This window comes from Poecilia latipinna, unplaced genomic scaffold (genome assembly GCF_001443285.1).
Source record: "Poecilia latipinna isolate Pla-1442-1.1 unplaced genomic scaffold, P_latipinna-1.0 Scaffold1687, whole genome shotgun sequence".
Classification (NCBI taxonomy): domain Eukaryota; kingdom Metazoa; phylum Chordata; class Actinopteri; order Cyprinodontiformes; family Poeciliidae; genus Poecilia; species Poecilia latipinna.
The window spans coordinates 83153-106513 of record NW_015114303.1 but is presented as its reverse complement, the minus strand read 5'-3'; the positions used below and the strand labels follow the sequence as shown (position 1 = coordinate 106513).

At 36.9% G+C, this 23361-nt stretch overlaps 1 protein-coding gene across 7 annotated transcripts in view; it reads left to right on the top strand.

Annotated features, from left to right (window-relative positions):
* The first annotated feature begins 6616 nt into the window (after positions 1 to 6616).
* ubr5 (ubiquitin protein ligase E3 component n-recognin 5) overlaps positions 6617 to 23361 on the top strand; it is a 51772-nt gene continuing 35027 nt past the window's right edge. For 3 of the 7 annotated variants that reach the window (XM_015060106.1, XM_015060105.1, XM_015060101.1), the window contains exons 1-12: positions 6617 to 6896; positions 13760 to 13804; positions 14300 to 14381; positions 14623 to 14699; positions 15811 to 15930; positions 17204 to 17507; positions 17586 to 17745; positions 18491 to 18640; positions 20063 to 20274; positions 22684 to 22800; positions 22912 to 23022; positions 23109 to 23263. In XM_015060106.1, the coding sequence (XP_014915592.1) occupies positions 6835 to 6896; positions 13760 to 13804; positions 14300 to 14381; positions 14623 to 14699; positions 15811 to 15930; positions 17204 to 17507; positions 17586 to 17745; positions 18491 to 18640; positions 20063 to 20274; positions 22684 to 22800; positions 22912 to 23022; positions 23109 to 23263 (1595 nt within the window). In that variant the 5' untranslated portion in view covers positions 6617 to 6834. The remainder of the gene's footprint in view (positions 6897 to 13759; positions 13805 to 14299; positions 14382 to 14622; positions 14700 to 15810; positions 15931 to 17203; positions 17508 to 17585; positions 17746 to 18490; positions 18641 to 20062; positions 20275 to 22683; positions 22801 to 22911; positions 23023 to 23108; positions 23264 to 23361) is intronic. The other 4 variants (XM_015060104.1, XM_015060100.1, XM_015060103.1 and 1 more) reach the window with 3 other exon arrangements.

The window sequence follows — 23361 nt, the reverse complement described above, 5'->3', positions numbered from 1 at the left end:
GGGGACGGCAACGTAACACACACTCTCTCTCTCTCTCACACACACACACACACTCGCTCTCTTACACACACGCACCCTCACACTCGCTCTGTCTATCTTGAATTACTCTCCTAATTCTCTGTCGGTGCAGAAACATTTTTTCATCGCTCATAGGAAATGAAGATCTTATCTTATATTGTAAGATAATAAATATTAGCCCCCCCAAAATATTCGCTTGTTTATTGCACCAAACACGGCACCTTCTCTGACTCGCATTTGAATCGTTGGACGCACTCTCAACCAAATATAAAAATAAAAAATAGAACCTCATGCAAGAGCTAAATATGAAGATCAATCATATTAGTGATTTTTAGTAGTTTAAACAACATTAAGATACAAATCTTAGACATTTTCATGTGTTTGAATGTTTTTATGGCTTGTTTTGTGACAGAATATCACTTCTCATTACTGGGTTGGACCCTCTCCATTGTATCCAGGACTCCTACCAGATTCAATAATATACTCAGAAAGGTGCTGGAAACATATGATATTTTGCTCCATACTTATTGCAGTTGCTGATGATATCCTGGATGTAAATATCCTGTTCCTGTAAATATCCACATTGATCTGGTGACAGTGGAAGTCGTGTTCACAAAGCAACATTAAGACGATTCGAGGTCTGTGACATGGTGAATTGTCCTGCTGGAAGTAACCATCAGAAGATAAAATCTTAATGCTGGAAAGTTGTTGTTTTTTTGTTGTTTTTTTTAAAATTTGATCCAAATCAGTTTTTCCTGTAAAAACACTTGTGCATCAAACGAAAACAGTTAAAGTGGTTCAGGCATCTGATTAGGCAGCCTCAAAAGGTGCCTCCTTTTAGATGGGTGACTGGATAAACACATTAAATAATATGCAGTAGATTAATTCAAGGCCGGTACCTTCAGTATTTATGTTACTTTTCTTTAAAACAGACAGCAACAACTCTTTAGAAGGGGTAAAGAAGATGGGACAGCTTGAATAGCAGTCAATGCAACTTCTGGTCTCTTCTGTGCAACAAAAGCTCAGAACAGCTTTTATTCGCTTGTTTATTGCACCAAACACGGAAGCTGCAGTGACTCCCCTAAGAATCTGTCTGCTCGTAACCAAAAAAAAAAACAGTATGAACCTCATGCAGGAAATAAATATGAAGACGTTTGAATTCATATATTGATATAAAAGTGTGTGATTTGCCGGTTTTTAATAGTTAACAGAAACCTAGTCCCTAGGGGGTGAAAGTGGTCAGCCAACAGAAGATGGCGTCAGGCAGCTCTGTGGATTAGGTAAGTCTCAGCTGTCTGGATCTTCCTGCACAGCACACAGAGCCGGAACAAAAGCCTGGCTGTGGACACACAAAGGAGAAATATACACACAGACAGAGAGTGCCATTGACTGTCTCTGGCACGGTAGGATGTTCCTAAAAAGCATATTTGCTAGAAAAGAAGAAAGTCTGGAGGTGAACAGAGTTCATCCTGCATTTATTATTTTACAGCTTAAAATTCTAAACATATTGGTAACAGTTTCAATGTGCCTATAATAACATGTGTGCTCTGTTCTGCTTGCAAGAGTCAAACATTTTCAACAGTTTTCAATAAATAAATAAATAAAACTCTTAAAACTCCAGGCGATGTATGTTCGCAAGATCTTCTGACATACAGTAGTGGGGGAAATCTTCTGGTGAGTTCCTCCACATTAACCAAATTTTAAAAATGCCTAAACATTCAGAAAAAAATCTGGTTGGTATAGAGGAGGTGAGCCAAATGTACAGGCTATGGACCTCAAAGTGGATGTACTGCATGTCTTTATCTTCTCTCTCCACCCTATTGCCTCTCAAAATACTTTTCAACATTTTTAAGCTGCATATTTTTGCAAAATTCTCGTCTCTTTTCAAAAATGAAGTCCAAAATGAATCACCACCAAAGCTGAGTGGCCTTGGCACAAAATATGAACACATTTCTTTGCCCTTCAAAAGCAGACATCCTTCCTATGCCCCCAGACAATGTTCACAGAGGTGGCCAGATGGGCCAGAGAAACTTTTAGAGTAGTAATATGACTGTATGATTGTCAGTAGTGGGCACCTGCTAACTAAAATGTTGGTTACACTAATCCCAAAAAACTAATCATGAACATCATCTATGTTAACGCTGAGGCACTACACCAACACAGTATTTAGCGAAAGCTAATGCTAAAGTGCTAACTTCATTTCAAATTACATCTTCCTTTGATACTTCACCCATAGACCACCAATTTAATTTTGACATAATTTACATGCTCCGTAATGCCCTTAGATAACTGTATGTGTTTATATCTGGTTCGCTTATGTCAGTGTTCTATTTTGTTCCTTTATTTATCTTGTTTGAAATAAAGTCATTTGCAGGTAAAAGAGAGCCAACGGAACTGCGTTTTCAAAGTTAGCAATAGCGCTAAACCAAAAATTAGCTCCGCTATTAGCGCATTAGCAAATTAGTGGGAAGTGTGCCCACCTTGGAGAGCAATTGAGCTAGCATTTTTCCTGGAAAGGCCTGGGAGCCCCTTGTTTATCCTCTGGGAACACAACTGCTGACTTGTCTCACATTCCCATGTATGTGCTAAACATCGTCGCATTTCATGCCTTATTTACTGCTTGTGGCTGATTCTGTGAAGGTGGTCCAGAAAGTTAAGTTGACCTGGCTGTACTGGCAGACTCACAGCTTTCTATTAGCTGTCCCTTTTCAAGACCTGCATTATATTTCTCTGCTGGCAGAGAAGTTATTTTAAACTCTTCTTCTCTGGCTAATTATCATGTTACTCCAGTTGGTAAAAGCAGATTTTTCTTGGTAGTCCCCAGACTGACAGCAGCTGGTGTAATGTTTTAACCTAATCTTCTTTGTTTGAATTCAATCACTTTTTGATTGTATAATCGTATTTGAAGTTTTGCCATCGTTAACTTAGAAATCTCGTCCAGGAACTTGAACATTTCCTCAGGCTCACAGGTCACTCCGATGGCGGCTGAGTTTCCTGGCTCTATCTCTTTGTACCCATATTTAACATCACCACAGGTCATCTGATAACCCACTGCCCAGGCAGCTAAAAATAGGACTGGATTTTTATGAAGTTTGTTTGACTTTCCTGTTAAAAAAGGGTACAGGTTTTTACTCACGGGACATTGACCTGATATCTCTCACCTTTGTACTAAACTCTGTGAACAGAAAGGCAGAAAAATGCAGACCTTACATGGTTACATGACATGTGGAGTGTGCATACTTACAAAGAAAAAGGTTAAATCATTTTAATGTAGGTTTTCCATATCTCCCTTTAATTCCATTGGGAGTTTTGCTCAATCCAATCCCTCAGATCCTTTCAGGTAATGTTACATCACCAAACAATTAAACAAGAGGACATAAAAATGACAATGACCCCATTTTAAATATAATATCTATAGCAGAAAGATGGAACTGAAAATACTTTTGGTCTAATGAACAAAAGCAGCAGGAAATGCACTTTGTACAGTCTGATTTTCTTAGTTTTACACAATACTCTACTTGGCATTTGTTCAGTATTAGGTAATGAATACTAAAATGTCATGCTGCATTGGAGAATGTTGGAGATTAAAAATAAAACAAAATGTCCATTTTCTGTCTGCTTCTGATTACTTCTTCAACAAGAAAGCCTCTCATTTCGATACAATCTCCTCAGGACGTTTTACCATCAGCAGTTAATTTTAAAGACGAGGTATTTGACAACTGTTCACCATTTGCCTCACATGTCTCACATGGGGCAGTGCATTAAAGAAATAGCTGCCATTTCTGGCACTAATTTTTAATCCATGGAAGAAGGTGAACAGTGCCACCTAGTGGTAAAAATATAGAAAACCCTGTGTGGATTGTTCATTTGACAAAGGGGACCTTTTTAAATAAAGGTAAGCAAATAAGCCAAATATCTTTCTGGGGATATATTAATTTGTAAATATAAATATATATTTCTGTGTAATTCAAACCACTTCCATTCATAATGGAGTGTCCTGATGTACAAGCTACCTTATACTGTAAAATATTTTTTTTACTTCTTGAGATCCAATAAAAATGTACTTGTTCCACTATCTCCTTTATATATTTGGCGCATTCTCTCTGTTTTGATTCTATGACCCATTTTTATTTTTTTTTATTGCAGCTGAGTGACTTCTCAAATATGACTCAGTCAGATTTTGGGTTTATTAGAGCACAACATGTACCGTTACAACTTTCTCTGAATTAACTCGAACAGAAAAAACTTTGTTTTCATCGTAGTTATTTTTTTTAATTATTGTTTTTTTATCTTCTTACTCTGAACAGTTCTGTATTTTCACAGACCCTACGTTGACCTGTAAATGCACAGGCATTTTTTTAAATGTTTTTTTTAATGAATGTGACCCTGGGTGAGCCACTACTTCAACTTGTCAAAATTTCACAAAGAAAAATGTGTTTTATAGAATCTGTCTTTGGTGTAGAAACAAATACAGATGTTTTTCTGAAGTGTAATGTTTTTGTTAACACTTCCTTCAATCTATGTTGGACATGAGTGACACAAACATTAAATCTCCAAAGTGTGTTTGGTTCACAGTTGAATAATCTAGAATAGATTTGACCAATCATGAGAAGTACTATAAAACTAGTTTGTGTACAAGTATTCTAGAAGCGAGTCACAGTTTAGAGAACTTTTGAAAACAACTGGTAACTTGCACCTCCCTTTGGCTGTATGACGCCCTGTGTGGGAAGCCATACCTGCCATATCAAAAACTATGAATGTCTAAATGTGTTCTTGGGAAATCTATGGTAGATATTTCACTGTTCTTATTCAGTGACTCTTTTTAAATGAAAGTGTTCTACTCTAATAATACAGGGTTATAATAAATCCAGCAGGTCTTTTCTTCACATTTTCAGAAAGTATCCACAATTTACAATTTGAATCAACACATCAGTAACATTCTCTACCTCATGCTAGATGTGCTTTTAGAATATGCATTATCTACATCGCTAAGGTTCCATGTTTGTTTTAAGGTTTTATTGACTCTAGTGGCCTTTATTTGATAGTGCTATTTTATTCAATTTAACTGCATGTAAAACATTTTCTGAGCTTCACTGAACTGAAATTACTGTATTTAAATTAGATAAAAATGAAGGTACATCTTTGTTTATAGAATGGAACCCAAGGTACTTGTCCTTTCCTTATATAGAGCTAGGATTTTAGAAGGTGTTTCATTTTCTGTCTTTGCCCTGTCTGGCCAGACACACATATTTTCATTTTTAGTTTGTTTACTTTGGATAGGGTTGTTCTATTGAGAAGACAGATCTCTTTTGAAGGATAGACTTAGTCAAGATAACAACACAGTTCAAATCCAACAATCACACAATAAAGTAGTAAATTATATATAGCTGGCCTAGACAAACTTGTGCAGTTTGTCAAGACTCCAGAGGTCTTTTGGTACATCTTTAAATTTAAAGACCCAATTCAGGAGGAAGCTGGACTTGAACCCACAATGTTCAGATTGCAAGTTTTGGGTTCAACTTGCAATCTCTTTCCACTCAGAGATATTGTCTTTATTATACTGTCATAATTATATTGCGATTTTATTGTTGCCCTTATAAGATTTTCATGACCTAAGAGACCTAAGTGTATTTTCATATTCACTTTTCAACCATATTTTTTAAATAACTATAGAGCTGAAGATAAGACATGAATTAATTAGGATAGTAATCAGATCTGAATTGAAAAGTCCAAACACTGCTGTCTGTTTACTCTGCAAAATAAATAAACAAACAAATAATAAATAAATAAATAACAAGAGCTTTTTATTGTACTATTTTATAGGTATCTGATATTCAAAAACCATTATATACGTAGAGCAGTGAATTACAGTATCATTAGCATAAAAGTTAAAAAGCTGAGTACAAGTCCTCTGTTAATTTATTCATACAGAGAATTAAACACTAATGAGCTGAGAAATGAGCCTTGTTGAATCCCCCCATGCACTTGCAATAACTGAGGTAGAACCATCTACCTGAAGTACCTAGGTTCTTCTACCTACAAGATGGTTTGCAAATATAATACATTCCATAATATTTTTACTGATGTGAGTTACATTATATATTAAGAAACTGTAACTGCTTATGTGTTATGCTTTTCTAAATTTCCATCAAGTATATACTTTTTTCAACCCTAATGGAGAAAACTATCTGAAAGGAACCTAGCATTATATTAAAAAGCCTTAATATAATCAGCCATAATAGGTCTGCAAAGTACTACCACTATACTAATGCGGTTTACAACAAATGTTCAATGTAGTCTCTTCGTTTGACTGTATGGGTCGGATATATTGTCTTCTATATTCTACTGTTTTGTCTTTTCAAGAGAAAAAAAATGACATAACTGACCACTGTCTTTGAACTACTCTTTTTTTATGTACCGACGGCAGTTTAGCACTTAAATACTATCGAGAACTAAATGCATATGAACTAAGACGAAGTATATGCCTTGGACAGAACCAACACTTTGAAGTTTGATGGTATTCCTTTCTGCAAAATTGCTCCTGTGGCAATTTTTGAGGCTACTCCGATCCAATTGAACACATTTCCTGTTTGTGCTGGAGCTCCAAGCAGTGGAGCGGTTGCATGTGCACTTATCAACACTAACAGAAGAAGCTCGGTAGAGTTAAGATGGCGGCATGTGGGTGAGGAGGCAGGGATCCAAACTCTTGGTTTTTCGCAATTAAACGATTCCTATGAACGCACATACGTACAGTATTTGAAGGAATAACAGTTTCCACACCGTTCACGCATCTGTGTGTGATTTTGGACTGACTCCATGACATCTATTCACTTCGTTGTTCACCCGTTGCCGGGGACTGAGGATCAGCTCAATGACAGGTATTTTGTTGCAGTACACGAACAAGAACAAATTAAGTCACTATTTATGGGCTGGTTGCGTTAAAGTGCACTCTGCGTTGTGTTCGCCGCCGATGTTGATACTGTCATGTGTTTGCTTTTGGGTTTTAGCGATTAAAATATGAGCCCTTTGGGATGATAGAAGGCCCGGCATTTTGAGCAGTCCTCGTTAGCTAGCTGCTAACTGTGAAACGCTAGCAGGACGTTTCTTGGTTCTTTGGACGGATTGGCTCGCACTCAAAGTTGAGATAGACAATGCGGGTTGGGGGATGGGGGGCAAGAGGGGGGAAATGTTGGACTTTTAACACAACCATTTTTAAAATGTCCACGTTTTTGGCATAAATTACGTGTATCCACTTGGGGTATGAGTATTAATTTGTTTTGTAGGCGTTCGGGGGATTATTATGATCAATGAGGTAGCTAACGCCTGCTAACTGTTAGTTAGCCACGAATGCTAGCTGGCTAGGTTTTCTCAGCCACGCGCATAACAAAGGCAAATATTCTTACTTCAGAGTCTTTGGTTCATTTTTTTCCTCATCTTGTAACTTAGTTACACATTTTCTCACTAATATTTTAGGAAGAATTACTTCATCTTTTGTTGCTAACGTTGCGCACTGAGATGCATATCTAAAATCTGCGGCGAAGCAGAGCTAGCAACATTACATTTACATTAATCTTGTTATCGACTTTACAACCGTGGAGAGCCCAGGGTTTCAAACTGCTCTTTTTTTTTTATCTGAACACACAATCAAGTCGCATATCTTACAAATACTAGCTTCATTTTAAAGGCGAAGTTCCTCAATAACACAGTGCTGTTACATATTCTGTCCTCTGACTCTTACTACTTTATTTTTACATTCGTAAAAAAAGAAGAAGTAATTAATCGCTAGTATTTGCGTTAAAGCGATCCTAGAATTTGGGCGATCTCTGTTAGTTCGACTCAACATGTGATTTATGTTACATCTATTTATACTATCCTTCGAGATCGAACTGATTAATGAGCTGTTCCACTTAGAGACAAAGAGGTGAGAAGTCAGGGTTTTGTTTTGTTTTTAACACAGTGACCTTGAGATTAAAGGCTAGATTAAAGCAGAGTTTTGCATTTTAACTGGGCTTCAGTCTGACAGGAAAGATCAATTTACTCTGCCAGAGCAATCTTTGGTGAGAACTGCCACAGAAGGGTATTGGTGACATGGGCCACTGGTTTCCTAAAGAGGGCATGGCAGTTCCATCCTGCATGTCTGTCACCATGTGCTGTTAAGAGATCACCCCCCCCCCTTCACTCCTCCAGTCTTTCTCATAGCTATCACTGAACTTCCGGTTGTCAAATCAAGTAGGTGGGCCTCCATCAGAAATAAGAAGGGCTTGGTCCAGCTGAGCTTTTTGCTGTAAACATCTGGTCCGACTTCTTCAGCTAGATGTCTTTTTATGACACGCTACTGCTTTGTTTTTAGTGTCACTGTTGCAGAAGGTGGAGCTGAATACATCGAAGTGTAATCACAATATCTCGATTGCAGAAGGCTGTGTGGACGCACCGTTTGGTGGGCTTCCTGCCCGTACCGCCTTCACGTTTTATAGATTTTAATGACATAGGTGATACAGCTTGCTATAGGGAATTTTCCACCAATCCGGTTCCAGCGTGTACAGAGTTGGTGGTTCTCTCCACAGGGCCAGAGTAAAGAAGCTGTTTTCATGAGGAGCTGGGGGGTGGGCTCACAGGGAACCAATCAAAACTCCAGAGTTTGTGTTGCATTCCGAATCTAAAAACATAAAAACAGTTCAACGAGAATAAAATGTGAGATTGGTGTCAGGATAAAAGAAGCAGGCTGTCTCTCATCTGAAAAAAGAAAAAAAAAAAAAGCCACTCATCCTGAAGTTTTAAGTAGGCCAGTTCACCGCTGTGCTCACAGCTCATTTATTTTCCACTGAATTTATAAATGTTATTTCTGACTCGGTTCTCTTCAGACTGGTGGGGTTTTTTGGGGTTTATTTTACCAGGTGGTTTCAATAAATACTGCTTCATAAACTGCGTTTAATTCCTATGTTCCAACTTCTGGTGTGGATGAGAGATCAGCTGATCAGGATTGAGAGACGTTCATGAGCATCTCTGCTTGTATAAATTGGCGTTAATAGATTAAGTTGGCAGGATCATAGCATCTATTTGCAAAATTGAAAAAGTCATTACCGGTAATCTTTTCATTTTTACCTCGCTCTTTTCTACAGTCACAATCCCACATAAAAAATTCTCTAATAATGAAATGCCATTACAGAGAAGAAAGGTTCAGAATTTCTTTATTGTCATTGTGCCAGAAATTTACAAAAATATAAACTCTGGACGGTAGTGAAAATAAATACGTGTATTTGAATAAATACATGTATACAGTAGAAACACACACACAACCTATTTGTTAAAAAAAAAGAAAGAAGTTGCAGCCAGACTTGCAGCTGTGCGCCTGAACAGTTCACAATAATTGCAATTGATTATATTATAAAACAAATGCTGCTGCTTTTATTGATGACCTCATTAAACCAGTTTCTGAAAATATAGCTGTGACTGTTTTGGGGCTTTTCAGAGTTTAGTGAAAAACTCTGTGATAATCACATTAAACTTTGATTATCACATTGGACAAACATGATAATAGTCTTTTTCCATCCTGTGCAGTTAATGTGTCATTTACAGAATGACTGATTTGAGCCGTTTACTCCTGGATCCCTGCAGTAATTTGGGCTGATGCATGCTCAGCCCGTACGCATTGCTTTGTGAGGGGAAAAACGGCCTTTTAATAATTTTATTTTACTTATGGAATAAGAAATGAATACTAACACACAGCTTGTAATTTTAAAGCATAAATCTGCCTTTAATTTGCTGCATACTGACGTAGTTTTGAGTAACGTTCTTCAAGAAGCTGCTTCCTGCTGGACTAAAGTATCGTTACGTTTGTGTGGATGCATTTAAAAGACGTGCAAGTTTGCAAGTAAAATTGAAGTAAAACACAAATTCTGCCTTTCATTAGATGAAATGTTTTGGTGTGTCTGAGATGACTAACTGAATAAAGCTGCCTTCCAGGAAGATTAGGAGGATTGTTGCGACTCGCCTGAAAAGAACTGCTCAAACATCTGGATGGGTGGACATTGGAACCCCCCCGACCCCCCAAAAAAACCCATGTAATCCTGTTTATGTATGGAGCAGTAAATATCATTTCCTTAATACTCTTAGATTCCAAATTACCCTAAACAGATCAACACTTGTTGGTACTTTGGTTGTGATGTTATAGAAGTTGGAGGTCTTGATGACTCTGCGTTTACATTTCTGATTTCTATCTTGTTGAACATTGTGGCTAAGAAATGAAATATTTCTGCTGTCTTATTGCTATGATTACACATCGATTTTGGGTTTTTCATTACACTGGTCAACAGCCAAAAAAATCGTCTGGGGTTTTTCAACTGTTTTAGGGTCATTTTGATGTGTTGAATCCAAAAATCCCATTGGTTTTGCTCAATCAGGGCAACTTTCTGAACTATGGATCCAACATGAGCATCAAAATGCAGGACTTCTTTCCACATATGGATCAGTTTCCTGAGAATCTGGGATCAATGAGTGATGAGCAGGAGGAGAGATTCAAGTGTGTAACATTTAATTAATATTCTCCGTTAGAACACATTTTTTTTCTCCTAAAACCTTTTTTGGATGAGAAATATTAACAAAAATTAACTGATGATGTCACAAAAATGTCATCGATTTAGTCAGATGGTCGGATTTCTCTTAAATCAAATTAGAATAAAAACCTGACCCGATTGAGAAAAATGTACGTCAGTTTTGGATTCAGCGCTGCAAAATAGTCCCAGTTCAGTTAAAAAAAAATCATAAACAACTTTCAAAAAATATTCTTTTGTAACCCAGTGTTATAGTTTAGTTTTATTTTGTTACATCTACAACTTCAGTATATTTTGGCTCGTTTTACAAGTGGACCATATAGTTCCAGCTAGTTCTAGTTTTCCCCCATTAACTGCTGTTTTTATTTATTTCAGTTAACAACAAATGTTTACTCAGTTTCAGTTTCCGTTGTCTCATTTTAGTAACAACCTCGCCACAGATAACATAGGAAGTTAGGACGGCTCAGAGTGCATTGAATGTTGGTTAATATATTCCACGTGTAATGAACATGAATTTTTCACGCTAATGTAATATTTAGCCAGTTGGACAGTTTCACCACAGCAGATGCTCACGCTGGACTCTAACGACATTGCCCGAAACGTTAAAAGGTCACAGAGTGACGGAAGCTCAGTTGAGAACAAGAGGAAATGAAAACAGATGCATAAAACAACTGATATTGCAATATTTACCAATATTATCCCCACTGGAAGATTTTCTAATATCACTCAACCCAACATGCTCTGGAGTCTCATAAACAGAAAATGTTAGCTATTCATATTTGCTTTGGGGAAAAAATCGTGACTTAAAAATCCCTCGACAGATTTGACTCGGTTTGGTTTGCACTTTATTAGGAGCTGCATGTGTAAACGTGACACTTTGTATTTTTATCCCTCCGCAACAGAAACTTGAATCCAACCTGTGAAAAGCTGATATGTACCTCATGTTTGTCACTTTGGAGGAAGTGAGTGAACTAAGCTGCTGTTCTCTGAAGGCTACTTTCATGCAGAGCTGCAACAAGCACAAGTCACCTCGACCTCAGTGAAAGGAAAGGACGGTCAAAACCAGGGAATTTGTTGAGTCTTTGTAGAAAAGGGCCGCTATGTTTTCCAAGAATCTTTTTCCTTGACAATTTTAGTTGTGAGCTTCTTTCAGAAAACACTTAAAATTGTGACATGAAAACCTTTTTGTCATTTCTGTCTGTTTTCAGAAAGAACATTACAACCCAGCATCATAATCTGGCGCTGTAATCTGAGTCCTGTGTTGGTGCTACAAGGGTCTGACATGATAACAAATTTTACTGGGTGATAAATTATCCCACAAGTTATTGCTGTAAATGATAATGTTGTTTTGAGACCATTTCCAAGTAATGTAGCAGTAATGGCATAATAATGGAAGAACACATGCCCAAAATTCAATAAACTTTAAATTCTAATGAGCATTTAACACTGGAACTGTAAGACATTTTAAACATCCAAAATAAATGAACAAAACAACAAATAAAATGAATCTTGAAGTCTCTGTAAACACAATTGTTCTCCATAAAAAGGGGCTAGATGAGACTAAAATAACTTTTCAAGGCTTTTATTGTCCAGTTTTTGTTGAAAAAGAGAAAACCAATAAAATCCTGCAAATGGAAAGTATTGAGCTCGTTTTAATTCATCATGCTATTAATTGATTCATTGCTTATTTTGACAGGCTAGGACTTTTGTTTTATAAGTGTTTTGGTAATATTGAACTCCGTATGATATCAGGTGTATTTTGCCAATGTTTTCCATTCAGCGTTTTTCATAATTATGTTTCTTTTACTCTCTGTTGGCATTTGTATCTTGTCGAACTTGATCTGAGTTGATGTGGGCATCCATCCACCACGGCAATTACTCAGACTCAGAGTAATTGCTAAATTTGGATTTCAGCTGCTAGAGATGACAATAATAATAATAAATTAAAAAAGTGGATTTGTTTTTTTTCTTTTGCTTTTTAAGTATCACTACTGTGCTCTTATTTTGTAAAGTCAGCTGTCTGATGTGCACTTCCACCTGTTTTGAAGGCTCAACCCTGGACAATTGTTTTTCAAACCAGTGAAACTAAAGATGGTGGAGTACAGATGATTTTTACAGGTTTTTAAACCTGGAAAAAATTGTCTGGGAAACGATCAAAATCATAACCGCATGACCGAAAAAACAACAAAAAAAAACAACAAAAAAAACCCAACAAATGTCTTGTGTAGGAATGCTTCAAATTTTAAGATAAAAATACATTCATTGTTTAAATACTAAAATGATTAGAAAAAAGTTGATATGCACCAGGGAAGTTCTACCTGAACGTGTGCGCGTCAAGAGATTTTCTTCAAGTACCTTGTAGATGCCAAATATTTCCATATGGAATTTCGAGGTGAAAAAGACATCGAGAAAGAAGTTATAAGCTCCTCAAATAACATTCCTCAAAACCCGTCCGTAGCGGAAAGTGTAAACATTCCAGCGCAAGAATGTCTAAATGTTAATAAAAGCAAAGAGTGAAGCAGTCACTCCTTTTACATACTTGATCTTCAGAATCCTGTTTCCCTGTCTGATATTATGCTAGTGTGTCCTTTTAATACTCTATTTATATATTGTCTCTGTCATAGAAAATGGTTTATTTTTACTGGTCTGTTGCTTCTCTGGAGCTTTGCAGTTTTATTTAAGAAGAGAGATTGAGATGCTTTCAATTTATTGGGGGATAATAAGTGTGAGATCACCCAACAGCGGAGCTACTAAAAGTCTTCATCGATCTCCTAACAACTCTCCGGACAATTTGAAGTTCATGAAGCTGAGAGGAAGTGTAAAAAAAGAAAGGGGGGGATATTTATCAGGACAAGATGGTAAAGAAAGCCATGGCCTGTTATCCTGGGCAGAGTGGAGTGGACAGGGTTTAACTGCAGAAAGAAGAGCAGCTATTTGCTTCCCCTTCTTTAATAATAACATAAACATGTCAGCTGAGCCCTTCGTCAGCCTGCAGCTGGTAAAACAATGTGGTAGATCAGGATATGACTAAAGGTTGCACACATTTGTCAAACTCCAAGGAAGGACTACTTCTTATTTTTGTCTTATTTATTTTCTGAACATTATTATTATTGTTGTTGTTATTATTTATTTATTTATTTTATTTTTTAGTTGTTTGCTTCGTGTTGATATGTTTTGTTTGTTCCTTCCAGGCTTCGGGAAGTCTCAGAGAAACTGAACAAATACAGCTACAACAGGTGAGTTGAGTCAAATTTCAATTTAGAGATGCAAAGATCTGATAATATTGCACTTTCTAAACCGTTTAAAAGGTTTGTTGCAGTTTATTTTTTTCATGTTTGACCAAAGTGGCAAACCTTTTGTTTTTGTTAGTTCCTTATGCATTTCAGTTTGCTGTACTGGTGCAGAGTACAAAACTTAATTCAGTACCATTTTTTTTTTTTAACTGAATTACAAATTTGTAATTGTAAATGTACTGAATTATAAATATATAATTCAGGACATTTCTGTCTGTGTTTTTTTTATTTTATTTTAAAAGAAACGTTTTAAATCAGTTCAGCTGTTTTTCTGCATCAGATCGATTTCTGCCGATACTAACCCTCATATAGGTATTGGAAATGAAAAAGCGGATCGATACATCTCTATTTAAACTGATACTATTTGGTTACTTTAAATAGTTTTGGATAGGGAACATTATTCCTTTGACTCTTAATTTTTTTTTTTCTTCATTGCAGTCATCCGCATCTTAGTCTGCTGGAGCAGGCCACCCTAAAGCAGTGTGTTGTTGGTCCGAACCACGCCGGGTTTCTCCTGGAGGTAAGCCTAGAAGACAGACTTCCTATTAGCATTTGGCAAATATTTGGTTTGTGGTTTCAATTGAGCTTTGCAAATATGTTTAAGTAACGTCTTGTACTGTTCCTCTAGTCAGACTAGAAGACTGTTTAATTGCTTTCTGCATAAGATGCAGTAAATGCTTGTTAAATGTCGGTAAATGTTTTAAATGAGTGGCCTTTACAGCTTTAAGTGTGCAGCACTGAGAATCCTGAATGTGTTTTAGGATGGACGGGTTTGCAGAATCAGCTTCGCTGTTCAGCCCGATCGCCTGGAGCTCAGCAAACCGGATGGCAGCGATGGGTGAGAGACTTAAAGTTCTGTCCTGGAGACGATTATATATATATATATATATATATATATATATAATTGTAATTTCATGTTTCTTCAATATGTTCATTTAGTAGTTTCTGTTGTAGAATTAAACCTTTTTGCTAGGATGATTTCCATCTAGCTGATAAATAGCCATTCCATTTAGAGCTCTATGTTAAAACTATTTTGTTAGCATCTTTTTAAACAATATTAAGCTTTTCTATTTGTGCACTAAAACAAACAATGCTATATTTAAACCGTTTTCAGACTCAACTTAGGCTTTTAACTGAGAGTGTTTATTTTGAAATATTTTTTTCTCTTGAAGTTTTTGAATTATTTTTTTTTTTTTTTACTAGCTGCTGCCTTTTGGGTTGACTGGTTATGCATTTGGCTGAATGTCTGCTACTGAATGTCTGATTCAATAGAAATATTTATTGGTTATTTATTTTGAATCAGTTGGTTTTAAACTGTCAGCCTTTCTATGTTGCACGCTTGTGGTCTTGTGGGAAAGAGGGAAGGACAAAACATGACTGGGTGTCTTTGGCAGGTTGGCCTGCCTGATTTCTTCCGTAATTTATTATCTTTTATAAAAGTTTCATAAATACAGTCAGGATCTTAAAATCTAGTACAAAAGTGCTTTTTCTCTGTATAATTTGATTATTTACTCATATTCTATAAATTGTCAAGTCTTTAAAAAAAATCTTTTTGTTTAATTAGCAATTTAGTCTTCTTGCTACTACAAAACAAAATGTAGAGAAGTAAAAAAATTTTAGAGCAAATGATTGAAGCAGATTATGATCCATCATAAAATAGGAGAAAGCAGTCGCAGCCCCAAAACCCAAGAACTTTTTACAAAAGAAAAGTCTTGAAAGAGGAACGAGTTGCAGACAATTCTGATTCCCAAGGGTGTTGCCATGCTGGTCTCCAAAAATACGCCTCCTGTTTTCCAGAGTAATAAAATAATCCTGGGCTAACCTTACCATCAGCTGACCCAGGATTGTAAAGAAAATATATATAATGATAAAAAACACAAAACAACCTTTTATCGGTCCTACTGGGACTGCTGTAGGTTTGTAACTCATCTCCCATCTTTTGTTTCCAGTTCAAAGTTGAGCAGTGGTTCAGGGACAGGAAGGAGCTCCAGGCCAGGCAGGACCAGTGATCCACCCTGGTTCCTGTCTGGTTCTGACACACTGGGCAGACTGGCAGGCAACACCCTTGGGTAAGTTCTGGCAGGGCTGGCAGACATATGGTCCTGTGAAAGGTTGGTGCTTGGAGGACAGCAGCGGGCTAGGGGTGTGTTTTCTGTCGGCTTCGGTGCTCTAGACTCCGCACAGGGAGGTGGAATCGAGAAATGTGTCCCAATAATAACAGCCTGTAAATACGTCAGTAGCTTTTCTTTTTTTTTCTTTTTTTTTAATTAAAGATAACCATCTCTTTCCTCAATATTTTGGTTTTCCTCCTGATACGTTTGTTCCACACAGAATTCAGAATTACCTTCTAAAATGCAAGCAACTCATTATTTGAACCATCATAATGAATATGCTCTAGGGCTAAAACGATTAATCGAATTAGTCCGATTAATTGACCATTGAAATAATCTGCAACTAATTTAATGATTGATTAAACGTCAACTTTAAAATACACAGACTAAAATTTGCCATTTACTGAAAGAACTATGCAGTCAGAGCTGTATATAAACCAAAACTTTACAAGAATATATACATTTTACATTTAAGATAAAAACTAAATGAATTAAAAAAAAATCCTCTGTCTGTCTGGATAAAACTTAAAGAGCTCCGTATAGGACTCCTTAAGTGGCAGTTTTGCTTCACCTGTTTCAAATTTTGTTAAAAAAATCTATTATCACCTTCTGAGGTCAAATTATTAATCTAAAAATGATTAACAGATCAGCTGATGCATCCTTTGCTACAAATGATGAAATGTGCACTAAAAGAATGCTGTTATTGTATAGAATAATATTTTTTATTTAAAAATGATTTTTCATTATTTTCTTGTTAGCATCTTTTAATATATTTCTGTGTTGTGTAACAAAGGCTGAAGTGGCTAAATGAAAAAAAAACTGCAGAATGTGCCAATTTTCTAAAAATCACATTAATCGATGGACTCTTTTATTAGTTGCAGCCCGATATGTCACTGTCCTCATCTAACAGGCAAAATCTTTGAGCTCAGAATAAGACCCGCTTTTAATAAAAAAAAAAAAAGATCTGCTTGTTAGGATAATCAATAGAGTAATTGATTACTAATACTATTTTATTGTTTGTTTTTGGATTGTAGTAGAGCTTTATTTTAGTGATTCCTATTTAGAATAAAAGGTGTAGAAGTACGTTTGCTTTTCTTCTTACTCGGTTTTGCTCATCTAAAAAAACCAACACGAATGTGGATGCAATGCTGTTGTAGCCCGATATGTGATTTGCATCTGCTCTAAGTTCCTGGCTGCTGTTTCTGACTGTTTCCTGCTGTGTGTGTAACAGGAGTCGCTGGAGCTCCGGGGTGAACGGAGGCAGCGGAGGAGGTGGGAGCGGAGGAGGAGCAGGAGGCGGTGGCGGAGCAGGAGGTGGTAGCAGCAGCGGAGGTGGAGGAGGAGGGAGCGGAGGAGGAGGAGGCGGCGGCAGTGGAGGTGGGAGTACGTCAGGCAGGTCATCAACGGCGGCTCGCGATTCCCGCCGCCAGACCAGAGTGATCCGCACGGGAAGGGACCGTGGCTCTGGGCTTCTAGGCAGCCAGCCACAGCCGGTCATCCCAGCATCAGTCATTCCAGAAGAACTCATTACGCAGGTACAACTGCTTCTTTAGCAATGTGTTTTGTTTGAATTAACTATGCACATTTTGTAATAAACCCGTTCTTTCCTCTAGGCCCAGGTTGTCCTACAGGGGAAGTCGAGAAGCGTCATCATCAGGGAACTCCAACGGACTAACCTTGACGTCAACCTCGCTGTCAATAATTTGCTGAGTCGTGATGACGAAGATGGAGACGATGGCGACGACACGGCCAGCGAGTCCTATCTCCCAGGAGGTGGGAGCACATTCGGCCAATTATTCCTCAGCATCAGAAATGCATTTGTAACTTTGACATTTGATCAATTATGATCAATTTAATAAATCCTGATTAATCAAGATTAATTGTGATTAATTTGATTATTGTGAATAATTTACAGAGCACTAATAAAGCCAAAACTGTAAAAGATATATATGTATCTACATTTAAGATTAAAGCACTTATATTTTTGCCAAAGCTCCTCAAGTCTTAGTTTTAGCTTCACCTGGTTCAAATTTGCTAAATGAATGGTATATCATTGCATTTTAGAAAAATGTTAGTTTAAAAATGAAATTGAACCTTCCCCCCTCTCCAATATATTTTATTGAATTTTCTCTTTTAGGACACAACAAACTTACAAACAACAGACTTAACATTGCAAACATGTACTTGTACACACTTACATTCACTGGAATTGAATCATTTATTTGCATCTTTTAATGTATTTCTAATATTGTATAAACAAGGCATAAGTGGATAAATGAAAAATCTGCAGATTGTGGCAAATTTTCTTATTCAACTAATTGACAAAACAATCCATTATTAAAATAATTGTTTGTAGCCCTTTTTGTAACATTCCATTATTACTGCTCATAAGAACGTGGTGAGACCTGTGGAAAGCATCCCATACTTCACCACATTTAGTTATGATGATTGAAATGCTGCTAGTTTTACAGATATCCTTAAAGGCGGATCTTTTTCTTGTTTTTTTTTTTCCACGCAGAAGACTTGATGTCCCTGTTGGACGCGGACATCCACTCGGCTCATCCCAGTGTCATCATCGACGCTGATGCCATGTTCTCCGAGGACATCAGCTACTTCGGCTACCCGTCTTTCAGACGCTCCTCGCTGTCACGGCTGGGATCCTCCAGAGGTAACGCAGCCGCTCACTAATGACTAATCACAGGAAGGCTTTGGCGGCAGCACTGGTGATGGCTGGTTTCTGTCGGGTGGCTTCAAAATCCTTAAATAATAAGCAGGTTTTTCCCCACCCTAAGTCAAAATGAAACCCTCGAGTTTTGCAGGTGTATGGAAATGTTCTTTGAAAATATAGATGTGATTTGTAACGTTATTGATTAACAGAGATGCATTGAAAAATTGGAATTTGACAATTTTCAGCTTGTTTGGTCTTGATTAGGTGGTAGGAATCTCTCATGTCCGATCCTTTTCCATCCAGTTAATGCAGCAAACTTAACAATCTTCAGTGCGGATGTGGTTATAGACTGAAGAAGGCACAGTTCGGGTTAGAAAGGAGGTTAAAACTCTAGTCAGAGAAGTAGGAAGCTATTTGGAAGAAAGCTGTGTTTTCTGTGATGTCGTGACATTTGTATTATTCACTCAGGCTACAAGAAAGCCAGAATGAGTAAGACTTTATAAGACGGAGTCGTGCAGCAAAGCTGCAACATCTTTCTTTAGAAAACATGCTGGTTTTGAAAACGTTGACGTCTTTTTTCAATTAGCGTTAGCATAAGGTCTAGATTTTCTAAGACGGACATCTGTAACTCCAGTGCTAAATGCAGGTGAGATACTGAAGATGATTTAATTTAAAATATGAACTCTGGATCATTTATTTGTTTTTAAGTATTAGTAAACTCCTGTCTTCCAGGCTCTCATTCTAATGGTGATTATTAGCTGCTACCCAAGGCAAGAAGGTGTTAAAAGTATGATGAATGCTGGTCTATCTTATATTATAGATTTTACAGAGACATTGTATTAGCCTAAAATTGATATCAAACTTTAAAGAAACCTGAGACTAGAAAATGGCCTCTACATTCTGATAGGAACGCGTCTACCAAATACTAAAAAGGAACCTTGCCTGAATGTTTGTTTGCATATATTTCTTGATTCAGTTTGTTTAGGTGAATATAAATGCTACATGTTTGGTGTTATGTGCTGCATGGCTGTAGTAAATACTATGAGCTCTCTGAGAAAGGCCCGCCAGGCCCACATGTCTTAACGGGGACCCTATTAGACAGTTTATTTTTTTTCTTTAAAAAAAAAAAAAAGCCCACTTTCAGTCCACATGCATGCTTTCTTTCGTTCTTTCTCTCTTTCTCTTCACTTCCTGTTAGCTCACTCTTTAACACATGAGCGTGCAGAGTGACTCACCCTTCGTATATTTTCGATTTCCCGCTCAATCCTTCCATGATTGCAACTGATTGATTTGCACTACATTGATTCTAAGCAGTATTTCTCTCTATTCTTAAAAACTTTATTTTTTTTTTTTTTTTTCGACGGGTCTTTCCCAGAGAGTGGCTTACTTCTATCCCACTGGTGTGACCTTATTGCATACCAGTTCTCCTTCTTCCCTTAGAGCGTGACTCAGAGCTGTTGCGCGAGCGTGAGTCTGTGCTGAGGTTACGAGAGCGCCGGTGGCTCGACGGGGCGACGTTTGACACGGAGCGAGGTTCGACGAGCCGTGAGGGCGAGCCCAGCCTCGACAAGAAGAGCATCCCCGTCCAGAGCCCCGTCTCCTTGGGAGAGGAGCTGCAGTGGTGGCCCGACAAGGTAAGACAAAAATCAAAGAGTGCTTTTAGAAATAAAGATGCTCAACTGTTTGTGATGAAGATTTATTGCTCGTGAAGCAGATTCTGCTAATACAGTCTAATATGCAGTTTTAAACTTTTGATTTATCAATTTGTTTATATATATATAATGCTGAAGCTTGATCAAAATTTTGCAAGAAAGTAGGTAAATGATTATTTTAGTAGTTGAATTGGGTATTTTCTGCAGATTTTTCATTTAACCTCTTAAACCTATTACAATACATAAAAAATTAAAATACATAAAAATGCAAATAAGTAAGTCAATTTCTCTTTTTAAATAAGAAAATCATAATTTTCTTATTTAATAAAAACTATTTTTCCTAAATAAGAAAAATAACAATTTTCTTATTTAAAAATGTGTAGTTTCCTACAGCTACAGCAATGAATGCATCTGCAGTAAAAAAAAAAAAAAAATCTAAAATAATGTGAAAAGTTCAGTACTTTCTGCTTGACTTGAAATCATTACATTGTAGAGCTGATCTGTTGATTATTATTTATTTATTTCAATTAATTGGAGTACAAAAGTGGCTAATTGAAGACTGAAAAAAAATGAACCAGGTGAAGCTAAAACTGTCAAACTTTGGAGTTCTGAGCATAAACAATTAATCGATTACTAAATTTGTTGATGACTAAATTGACAACTAATTGATTAATCATGATTCATCCCATTGATCCAAGTAATGATTTCAGCCCTACAAGAAAATTAAGAAATCCTGGCTGAAGCCTGTGAGATGGGTGTGTCACCAGGAACCAAGAAACAACCAAAGTCACATGAAGCAGATCAGATTCTAGTTCTGCCGACACATCACTGAGTTTAAGACCGAAATATCACATCAGAGTAGAACCCCACGTTTTTACAGATTTGTCAGTGATTTTCTGTTTTAAGGTCTGATAGGAAAAATAATGCTTTTATTTATTTCTTCATCCTCTGAATTGATCTCAAGCAAAAGATCTAGTCATGTTGGATGGAAGTTTTGTTTTTGACTGTCAATAAAACAATGATTGTGAATGTTTGAATGTCTCATTTAACTGAATAAATAATGAGAACTGAAGTTTCCTTTAACATCATCTGGAGCTAGATGGGGCTGAAATGACACGTCTCTCATTTGTGATCTTCACGCTACATTGACATGTGACTGTTGTTTAAGAGTTAGATGTATTAGATCCAAGCTGCTCAGTGTTCCACTGCCTCACGGCGCCCATAGCGGTCCACCTGCCTCTCTCTACAACCCGTTTCTGCTGACTGTGTATTTGGAAAAAACGTTTCTATAACTAAAGGGAAAACGGAACAACGCTATCACCATTTTAACAATAAAATTAAAACAAAAATGCATAAATTGATCTAATGGGTTTTACTTGAAAATGGAAGAGCAACAGTTACTACATAGTCGCTGCTTAAATAACCTAATCTATTGATTATTACATTAATAATGCCCAGAGCTGAAACGTTTAATTGGCTTAGTCGTGATTAATTGATTATTGAAATATTTATCTAATTTAGTAACCGATTAATTATTACTTGGAGTATACAGTCTCAAAAAAGTCCATTTGCTGAAAGAACATGTTGCATTTAAGATGAGAAAAAACATTCTTTGTCTATAAAAATGTTTGAGTGTACCAATTTTTTAAAATCCAGTTAATCGATTAATCATCAGAATAATTGATTAATCAGTTTTTTACCAGCCACTCGGACATTTCACCAGCCATTGTTTTTTTTTTTCTTTTTTCCATTACAAACACCACCATTACAAGCAAATTGTATAAAATATATGATTTATTCTTAAGTCTTGGTGGGTAAAGTTTATGTGGTAATTAACAAATCGGTTGTAACTCTAACATCTGACATTTAATAATCTGGTACGTAAAGTTTGTCTGGTGTTGAGTTTAGATGTAAAGTTTAAATCAGTTTGTTGTTTCAATGAGTTATCAGATTTTTTTTAAAACTAAAGATACTTAGAAAAATCAAGAATTAAATATTACAGGTCACAAGTTGTGATTAAACTGTGTATGCTAAAAGCAAAAAAAAAAAAGCAGTTTTTAAGACATTTATTTTTTAAAAATCTTATATTATTGACTTTGTCAGTATGCTCTTATAGATAAACGTGGGAACTCTAAACTATATGTTTTGTTACCTAGCCTGCACTCTGCAGCGTAACACACCCGGTAACGTAGCCCGTTGCCATGCCAACTGCAAGTTCTTGATAACGGTAATGGACAACGTTCCTTTAGTTTTAATGCCTTGGCTTTTAGGGGAAATGCTGCTGCTACTTGTCACTGAACAAGCTTGTTTTTTATGCCTTGTAGCTCCAAGAAGATTGTCTCTTTTTCAGTTTGAGTCCTTATTTCCCTTCACCTCTCATCTTCCTTCCAGGATGGTGTGAAGTTTGTGAGCATTGGAGCTTTGTTCTCAGAGCTGGTGGCGGTGAGCTCCAAAGGAGAACTTTATCAGTGGAAGTGGAGTGAGCCTGAACCGTACAGGAATGCACAGGTGGATGATAACCACCTGCATGAAAGACACTTTAAAAATAAATACTATATAAAATGTGACTGATGGAGTTTTGTGCTAAACTTGTTTTTACCCTCTCATCCGTCACATTAGAATCCCTCCATTCACCACCCTCGTGTTTCCTTCCTGGGCCTAGCTAATGAGAAGATCACGTTACTGGCTGCTAATAGCATCAGAGCTACTGTAGCAACAGAGAGCAACAAGGTAGATTTGCTCAAAGTGTTCAGTGCACATTTAATACATTGTTCATTACATATTCTTAGATTGTATGTGTGCTTTATTTTTAAAAGGTGGCCACCTGGGTGGATGACACACTAAGCACAGTGGCCTCTAAGCTGGAGCACAGTGCCCAGTCTTTCCCAGAGCTGCAGGGGGAACGCATGGTGTCGCTGCACTCATGTGCACTTTACACATGTGCACAGATGGAGAACAGCCTCTACTGGTGGTGAGAGAATCACCTTTTTCTCTCTTTTATTATTGTCGGTTTGTTTTGTCGATAATTATTCTGTGTTAGTTACAGACATGGGCAAAACTTATCTTTTT